The 9966-nt window shown below is 39.8% G+C and overlaps 1 protein-coding gene across 1 annotated transcript in view; it reads left to right on the forward strand.

Moving 5' to 3' along the window:
- Positions 1–1335: 1335 nt before the first annotated feature.
- Positions 1336–9966, forward strand: part of Tmem260 (transmembrane protein 260) — a 61566-nt gene continuing 52935 nt past the window's right edge. The window contains exons 1-3 of the mRNA XM_051177099.1: positions 1336–1563; positions 6137–6168; positions 6878–7029. Coding sequence (XP_051033056.1) covers positions 1416–1563; positions 6137–6168; positions 6878–7029 — 332 coding nt within the window. The 5' untranslated portion in view covers positions 1336–1415. The remainder of the gene's footprint in view (positions 1564–6136; positions 6169–6877; positions 7030–9966) is intronic.

Raw genomic sequence — 9966 nt, forward strand, 5'->3', positions numbered from 1 at the left:
ACTTGGAGAGTTCAAAGATGCCCACCATTTTGAGTTTGCTTTGTTTCCCTGCTCGGATGGAGTTGAAACGTCAATTGCCATATACTGTCCCCATATACAGAGCCAGTGGAACACTCCTGTTTTGCTCTTGCCTCCATGCTGCTGCTTGCTGCCACATCTCCCTGCTGTGACAAACTCATCCCTCTTCAACTGTCATTCCTAATAAACTGTTCCTTCTATAGGTGTCCTCGACCAGTGTTTTCTCACCGCAATAGGAAAGTATACCACACCACCTCTGTGTCCCAGGAGCTCAGGTGACACAGCATTTTATAAACACCAGGAAAAGACTAGAGATGGCCACAGTTACTGCCAATCAGCTCTACAGTTGGGACACTTTGTTCCTGTCAGACAGCATGTAGCACTGTTGAGAATATTGCTCTTTTTTTTTTTTTTTTTTTTTTTTTTTTTTTTGGTGTATTTTGAAAAACTTTCTAGGGAGGTTACTTGCCTTCCTGCCACCTGCCATCCCCCACCCCCAGTCTGAATAATTGCTATAATAATGCAAACTGTAAGCTTACAAACGTTTACTAAGGGCTAGGAAAACAACTTGGTGGCAGAATGCTAGGTTCCCTTCCCAGCAGTGTGCTGCACAGCTGCCCATCTCTTTTTGTATTTCATTTGCATTATTTACGTAGTGTCTCCATTTCATTTCCCACCTTTAGAGCAAATCTCCAACAAAACATTCCTCTTTATTTAAATAGGAGACACTTTTATTATGAAGAATTACTTTCTTAGGTCCAGAACTCAAGTATTCATATGAGAACTCAGCTACCAAGTTCTCATATGAAAACAAGACAAATTAGCACATTTTAATATCTTAAGATTAGTGAACTAATAGTTACCATATGGATTTACATTGATTTTAATGAGGCAAATTGTTATAAAAACATAGCTGCAATCAATGTGTCCAAATGAAAAACTAGCAAGTAGTTTGTTGGGTTCCTAGTGGACTCTTTTGTGCAGCTCCACTCCAGGCCATAGGGGGCAGAGCAGCGTTTTCTGGCTCGCCATTTTCGTCTTCGCTTCCTTCTCTGTTGGAACTGACCAAGTCAGTGCCGAAGGGAGAGAAAGATACCACGTAGGGTCAGTCGGCCTGCCCCAGGCTTGTTGTAATAGGGAATTATGCTCCCTTGCGATTAACTACTTCAGGCGTCTCATTTAAATGAGCACACTGCCACGCGTGGTGTCCCCTAGAGAACTCCTAGGCCGTGCCGGGGCGCATCAGCTATTTCCTCGTCCCCCGACAGGCGGCCAAAGACATGGTGCGCTCCGCCTTGTGAAGCCGGAAGCCGCTGCGGGCTGCGCGCGCCTCTCGGCCGGGAAGGTTCGAGCCGCGGGAAGTGTGCGCCGCGGCGAGCTGGCGCGCGTCCGGGCCCATGGGTCTCCATGGCGACGGCGGGGACTCGGCAGCCCGAGCCCGGCCGAGCCGCTCCGGGGGCCTCCGCGGCAGCGTGGCCGTGTTCGCCGGCGTGGCTGCCGTGTTCACCCTCACGCTGCCCCGCTCGCTGCCGGGGGGAGACTCGGGTAAAGTACTCGCAGGCCGCCCTCCTCCCGGGCCCCCTGTCCCCGGGCGTCCCCCATCGCGGGAGCCCAGTGCAGGGCTCCGAGTTCTAGAACTAGCCCTCTTTCGGTTTCTGGATCTCTGGCCTCTGTATGCGCGAGCTGTCCTTCTTCTGTGGCTTCCAGCTGATGAAATTTAACCACCTGTCCATTTACCGCCGATCATTTTCACTTTGCGATCCTTTTTGGTTCATAAATGGTACCTATCGAGCCCTTACAGTATTGCAGACGAAAAGACTGACAGTGAACAAATACCTAGAGCGTTCTAGTGTGCGTAGACACGACACAACGAGTTCCTAAATAAATTACATTTTAAGTGGTGGTCGTTTACGGAGGCACTAAGGGAATGTAGTTCAGAGTGGCAATGAGCAGTGGATCCTTCAGAAGACCAGGAAAAGCTTTCCTTGAAGTGATAGCACTTAGAACCTGACTATTAAGAGGGAAACTCTTAAAATGGGGACCGGAGCAGCTTGAAGCATCTCTCTCTCTCTCTCTCTCTCTCTCTCTCTCTCTCTCTCTCTCTCTCTCTCTCTCTCTCTGTGTGTGTGTGTGTGTGTGTGTGTGTGTGTGTGGTGGGGGAGCATGTCTCGCACAGATAAAGATGGGAATAATTGTTACATATTTGAATCTAGAAACGAAATTCCTGGTTTCTTTTATAGTCAGATCAAGTGACCAGTAACAACCTCAAAATAACCAGCAGTGTGTTTCAGGATGGTGCTGTAACAACATAATGAAACTATTTCCTGAAGAACCCATAAACTGCTTATCATTTCACTACATCAAACGTTCACCCAGATTTGGTGGCTGAAGCAGGAACGTTTATCATCTCCTAGTCAGTGGATCAGTAGCTCTCAGTGCAATTTAGCTGGGTCACTAAGATGTGGGCTGGAGTTGCAGACCTCTTGGCCCTATTTGGGGGGCATCTTTTTCCAAACCCAGTTGATTCTTTGCTGTGTGGCTCTCAATAAGATAGCTAATTCCTGTCAAAAGAAAGACATAGAGCACTCCTGACATTCTTTTCTGTCTGTCATTTTTGAAACCTAATCCAGGAAGTGATATGCCACTGCCCTGTTTTATTTGAGGGAGTCGGTAAATCTAGACCAGTTCAAAGGGGAGAGGATTATATGGCAAGAAAGCCAGGAGTTGGGGATTACCATGACTGGATTGCCCGACAGTTGAATGAGCCTTGATGCTCCATTTTCAGGTCATCTTTCCGGTTCTGCTGAGCAGTTACCGGGGATGGTGTTTGGGAATGGAGTTACCAACTTCCCAAGATTAATCTTAAATAGTGAAGTAGTTTTAAGGTAGCAAGAGGTTTGGTATTAGTATTATTGAGAGGTTAGCTAGCTCTGTACCCATTAAAAGATATCTACAACAACGTATGGTTGTTAGAGCCACAAATGTGGGATGAGAAGCATACTAACACTGCATTTACTATATGCCACTCATTGTTCTAATGGATTTTTGCCCTTCTAACTGCCCTAGGAGGTAGGTGTTGTTCTCTTTTGGAGGTGAGTGAAGTAAGGCTAGCCAAAGTCACAGTGAGTCAGGGCCATCCACTAAGAACCTACACAGATTGGCTTTCAAACTCTCCTAATGCCTGCTCAAAAGAATTTTGGGACATTGTTAAATTCTCCATCACACATAGTGATAATCTTTTTAAATTGTTGCGCATATTTCATGTGTCACCAAGAGAATAAAGTTGTGTATTCATCTGAATTACCAGACTTCTTACATATTCTGATTTGTTTAGTTGGATGCTGAATGATACTGCTTGGTTGCTTCTGATTTTTTATCATCATTTTTAGGAATCATCAATGAGCTATTTTCAACTGTATGCCAATGTGGAAATTTTGTTTATGTTTATCTTTGGTCATGTTGTTTCTGTGTTGAATGTACTTGAATGTTTATAAAATGTATATTCTGTCAATAAACAGAATACATCTCAAAACCAAATAAAGCATGTACTCTCTCTGATACGTCTTAAGTTTTACTCAATAGATCCGCCACATTGTGTGGCCTTGCCAGTTTTTTTTTTTTTCCCCCACTCTTTACATGCATATTTGTTCATGGACAGTTCTCATGGTCCTTGAGAGAAAGAATTAACTTACAGATAGATTTAAACGTTAAATATAGTGATTTTAATGGACGATATATGGGCATATGTACACTTGAAGCATCTACAGATAGCTCTGGACTTGCTACTAGTTTGTGTCTGGCACAACAAAGTTATGTATCTCAAACTCAAATATACTTAAAAATTTCCCGGCAAGTTTGAATGGAAATGTCGGAAGATCTTCACAAAGTTTAGTTCTGATACAAGTAAGGGAACTATACTATTAAGAGCTAGGAGAAAGCAAGAACTTGGGAGACACTGCGTTTAGTATTTACTTTTGCCTTCCTCTTTTTTACATTCACTTTAAGAGCATTCCCTTTGCTCTTGACTATGGATACATTATAGATTTCGAACAGTGGCATATTTTTGTTTGGATTGAACATTGCCAATAATTGATAGAAATTTGTCAGATTCCAGGTTTGTCCTTATAACAATGGAAGTTTAGGGGTAAAAATGCAGATTTATTTATTTTTCTTTTGGCAAGAGGCAGTATTAAAGTATAGTTTGAATACACTCCGGATGGGAGAGAATGATGGTCTTGGGAGCTGGAACTTAGTATACTTTGTACCTCAGGTAAAAGCAAAAAATAGACCAAAGGTGAGCTAAAACATGGAGTAAAATTGTAAGATCCTGTCTCTGAGTAGTTTCAAAGGAAGCAGTTAATAAACATTTTTCAAGTATAAACAATTTCTCTAAAAGAAGCATTCACAATATGAAAAATAATTGAGTTTCTGAGATGCCGGTATCAGTCATTGACCTAAGAGAGCAGTATGTGTCTGGTTACTCAAGGGGGCTTCTGTGAAGCAGTCATTCACTGGAAAAAAGGGTTTCTGAGTAGTAAGGATGACAGTGGTATGTCTCCACCACCCTCTTATGTGTGGAGGATTTGTTGTTGATTCTTTGTGGGTGGCCAGAAATGGGACAGGTGGTGTTTTCTTGGCAGGATCCTAAAATGACTGATGATTTTAGACTTAGTGAGAGAGAGACATGAAAAACAACTAGCTAGAATATAATCCTATATGGCAAATGCTAAATATAAATAATTGAGACATGTTCTGTGGAGGAGAGGAAATGATTAACTATAGAGGGGGCTAGGGCTGTGTAAGGAAAGGTGTTATTCCTAAGTGGCAATTGAACTAGGCCTTGACAGGTTTAGGGAAGAAAGGTGGAGAAATATTCCTGAAGGGATGAGTGGTGGAGGTGTGAAAAGCCCCCCCCCAATGCTGGCATTCAGATTTGGGGAGTATAGGTAGTGGAAACAAGGCTGCCAAGGAGACCTGCCTGACTAGAAATGACTTTATTGCTAAGATAGCTGAATTTAGTAACAGTAGCCGTTGAGAAATGCTAGACTAAGGATAGGCTCCAGCTTCTTGGTTTTGCATAAATTGGGGGAAGGGTTTTGCAGTCAAGAATAGTTTTAGAACAGAGATACATTAAAGTAGATCAGTCAAGTCTAGCTGTAGTCCAGGCCAAGGAAGGTAGAGGTCTACTCTTATAAGTAGGACAGTAGAAATTAAACGGAGAGTTGATACCTGTTGAGGAACAGAACATGCACACTAGTGCCTTTCCTAATAAGCAGAAGTAACCACACGTCAATATTCCAGGCTAATGTTTCACTGTGCTGCTGAGGTGAGACCTGAGTCAGACGTGCTATAGTTACAGTAACAGACGTCAGATTATTTGCTGTTCTGTAAACTTAGAAAGAATGGCTAGCAGTGAGGAGCTACGTGTAAAGAGTATAATGATATATTGCTCTAAAACATTATATTATGGGAGAGTTTACCAAAACAATGCAGATTGTTTAAATATACTTAACGTACTGTAGACAAGGTATCCAGATGCCAGTGTTGGGTAACATGGCACATATGACAGACAGTGTTCAGACCTCAAATATCTGCACACTTTGTCAGACAGCTGCATCTTTTTTGTTGTTGTTGTTGTAGGAAAGGCAGTCTCACCAGGTTTCCTAGGCTGACCTTGGATTTATGTTAATCTTCCTGCCTCTGCCTCCCAAGTACTAAGATAACAGGCCCAAACTGTTGCCACCCCTCTTAATGATTGCATCTTTATAAGCTATGCAATGTTCTTGAGAGAACAGTTTATCACATCCATGCTCTGCTAATGTGTTTGTATATTTGCAAATAAATAGAACTTTCAGAAAGGAAAAATGATTTTTTTTTTAATGAGAATTCACCTGTATTTTTACTGACCAGTTACTTAAAACTATGGAAGATAGTTTGTTAATAAGACCTAAGGGAGAAAGTACTCTTAGACTATTTCATGCTGTTAAATCTCCCCAGATTTACAGTTTTATCCAGTCAAATTAATGCAAAACCCCAATGCAAGCATCCGGATTTTGAAAACTTTGGAGGAGTGTCATTCTGTAATAGTAATTATTGGTTTTACATTATTTTTTCACAGGGGAACTGATCACAGCCGCACATGAGCTTGGAGTAAGTATTAGTTTTATTGTTTAATCAATGCTCTCATTAACAGTTTTAGGAATTAAGAAAGTTTAATTAAGCATGGAATAAAGTAGATTAATTTATTTTCAAGCCCTAGTTTTTAGTAACTTATAAGTACAGTACATGACAATTTACTTTAAGTTTTAAATCCAATTAACTGAAATTATAAAGCAAAGCCTTTACTATATATACAGTAGCTGGCTTATTATCATCCCAAATTTTGTATAAGCTGTGGAGAATAAATCGGGTTAACAATTTTAATAAGTTTATTATTTAATAAACTTTATTATGGTGTGTGATCCCTTTAGTCAAGACCTTATGACTGTCAGCACGGTGGTAATCCGATAGCAGTGTGGTCTTTCAACTCTAACCAAGGCATGTTTCAGGACCTGCCAGGTTTCAGTAACCTTTTAAATGACCCGAACATATTGTAAACCTAGAGCACAGACTGCTTAAGGTCTGGCGGTGGAATATGTCACCCTCTCTTCAGGTGACGTGTTGTAAGATAGACACACCAGATCTACTAAGAACACAGCTGTATTGACACAATATTACATCAGGAAGCCACTGTTGAGACGTTTAGTCATCGAGGCACAGTCCTCATGTTGGCCTGAGAAAAGGGCTAGGTTTTCAGCTAAAGCCAGTGTGACACATCTTCCCAGATGGAAACGTCTGACCATTGCTTCTTTCTCCATAGGTTGCCCATCCTCCCGGCTATCCTTTGTTCACACTGGTGGCTAGCCTGGCAATCACCCTCTTTCCATTCGGTTCCATTGCCTACAGAGTCAACCTTCTCTGTGGCTTATTTGGAGCGGTAGCTGCTTCACTCCTTTTTTTCACCGTTTTCAGGTAAAGTAGCTGATTAGTTAGTTTTGAGAATTAGAAATGTGGGTTCCTCATGGCCAGTTACATCTATAAAATCTTTTGTTGCTTAAGTGGCTTCTCTAAGTCACATAATTTCACTTTTATATGGGAATTTCATAACCCCTCAGATGTTTACACCGTTGGCTCTGCTTTGTACAGTGCAGTGGTGAAGGTGTCACTTGTCTGCCATCATAGTTCTCTGGTTAGGCAGGACTAATGAGGACTGTCATTTTACAAAGATGAGGGTGGGTTGACTTAACTCAGTGACACAAAGCTTATCTTTTGTAGATGGTAAATTCACTTAATTACTCACCGTGCTGCAGATGGGCAGCTGCCTCTCTGGCTGGTCCTGAGACCTGATTATATTATAAATACGAACGTAACTGCATGCTTGTGGAAACCAGGCTGTCACATTTGGGGTGTGATTTGAGCTGATTATATTATAAATACGAACGTAACTGCATGCTTGTGGAAATCAGGCTGTCACATTTGGGGTGTGGTTTTAGTGAGGTTTCACGTTGTCCCTCCATAGCCCTAGGCAAGGGAGACACAATAGATCCCACTGACTTGAGTGATGGAGGCATACCTAGTTGGAAGCTACTGTGCTTTTAATAGATTGATCACTATTTAGGACATTGGTGAATTCCTGTGCCTTTGATGTTTCTGTCTCCATTCTTAACTTGGTCCAAACCTGTTCCTAAGAGGATGACACCAAAAAAATATAAATTGTACTTTGTAGAAAAATAGGAAAAAAAACAAAACCCAGTGTCTAACAGCTTTTGCAAGCTTTTCTTAAGTTAAAAAAATTAATGTAAATATAGTATAATTTGAGTAGATTCAATTACCAATATTAATTTTGCCAACTAGCATTTTTAATATAATAGTCATCGTATTGTCCTTTAAATTCTAAATTTCTTTTGAATCACTTATAGAAGTGGAAAAGCTAACATACTAATTCTAAAATTTACCTTTAAATCTTTTTGTAGAAAGGGTTCAGAATCAACTATTACAATTTTGACAATGTACTAAATTTCATCCTTATCACTTGATGTGTTTCTGTTTAATCTTAACATATTTTCATTTATAGTCCTTTAATAGTCAGATTTAAAATAAGGACCTTGCCTGGGTTGCCTAGTGTTATGGGTATTTATTCTAAAAGATTGGAATAATTTTGATCAAAACTATTTCTTCTGAATCTTCTGTGACTAAGTACCTGTCAGTTTCCATTAATAGAAAAATTGATTTTTGATTTTTAAATATCTGGGTTGAAATTTGGAATTTAACTTGTTCAACATTGAAGACATGAATTACTAATTTTCACAATAAACTTGAAGATAGGCACTTCAGGGCTATGAATTGTGTGTGTGTGTACTGTCACATACTGAGGCAAGTAAGACAATTGGTGTTCTAAACCTTTCATATTTTCTCACATACTGTTGATGACATTCCACAGAAAGTTACTGTTTTTAAAAATCATATAAAAACTTCTTCCAAATCCAAATAGTTTTAGACAGTAGTTTTCCTTTAGTTGTCCAGTTTAAGAATAGATTTTATTGCTTACTGTGCTGGATTCTGTGAGTTTTAGATGAGTCCATTAGCATGCAACTCTGATTTAATAACACAGTTGATGAATCATCACGCTTGCTGACACTTTGAATCAGAACTCTAATATTAATAAAATGGCTATGTGAGTCATTTTACTAATATAGTCCTTCAGAAAAGTTTTTTCTCCCTGAAAAAGAATCCAACAGCATTATTGCTCACATGTACTTTAATATGAAAACACTTCATTATTTTGAATACAAATAACTGACAAGGTACAAGTCCTTTGGGAACAACCCAGTTCAAGTGGCAAATCTGTTTTGTCAAACAATAGACACCCTTCAGAAAGGAGAATCCATCTCTATGGTAATAGGACTAACAGTAGCCTATTGATTGAGTGGAAGAAGACATTATACAATGTCAGCTGGCTTGTTACAATTTCATTTGTTGTATGACCTGAACTTAACCTCTGAAACCTTTCTTCTGTGAATGTAAACCCAACAGCAGAAGAGTTTTTGCACACCCATTACAGTGGTGGTTTTTTCCAGCTCTGGCATACAGTAAATATATTCCTTTACAGGTTGCCTCCTTGTTCAGAATTTGTTTAGGAGACATTTCACTACTTTAATCATTTACAGACCAAGTCACCTTTCCGTTTTGTTGTTGACTATTGAAGGGTTTTGGTCCAGGAAGCATTTTGGTTCTTTCTTTCTCCCTTCACTTAAGAGAGTTTTACTGTACATGGAGGGTTAGAGCTGACTGGTGTGCAGTAAATTAATTCTTTTTCAGGTAATTGTTCATGGAGCATTCACTATATTTAGCTCTTGGGGTGGACATAAAGACCTTCTGTGCCTTTTAAACAAAGATTGTGTTTCAAAAGCAAATTTCTGTTTAAATGTGTTGATGTAAAAAGCTCCGTTTTTTCCCCAGTAAACATGACTTAGATTGAAAGAACAATTTATTCGTTGTTTCCAATTACTATGTAATTTTTGCTTTTCTTGTATCCTTCTCTTGCTCTTAAAAGCTGTAAGATATCATTAACACTGCATTTGTCAGTCTTTCTTAATGGTTGGCAGGAGCTGTTTTATTTGATTTGCTCAAATGTAAAAGCATATGAGTAAAATAGCAGACTGGAAGCAGTATGTGTCAGTGCAGCTCACTGAACTAAAAAGTGAGAGCGTGCCTCTTCAGGAATGCATGCCCTTTGGGGCACTGGAGAGCCTGCATTTTGTTAGGGGAACTTAATCTTTCATTTCTGTGAAATAATACTCCATTCATCCCTATATCTTTATATTAAGGCTGTGTAATTAAGTTAGTGTTTTAAAAGAACAGTGATTTTTCGTTTCAGGCCACTGAAGTAAATAATTTTTAAATTTGATA

Source organism: Phodopus roborovskii, unplaced genomic scaffold (assembly GCF_943737965.1).
Source record: "Phodopus roborovskii unplaced genomic scaffold, PHOROB, whole genome shotgun sequence".
Classification (NCBI taxonomy): domain Eukaryota; kingdom Metazoa; phylum Chordata; class Mammalia; order Rodentia; family Cricetidae; genus Phodopus; species Phodopus roborovskii.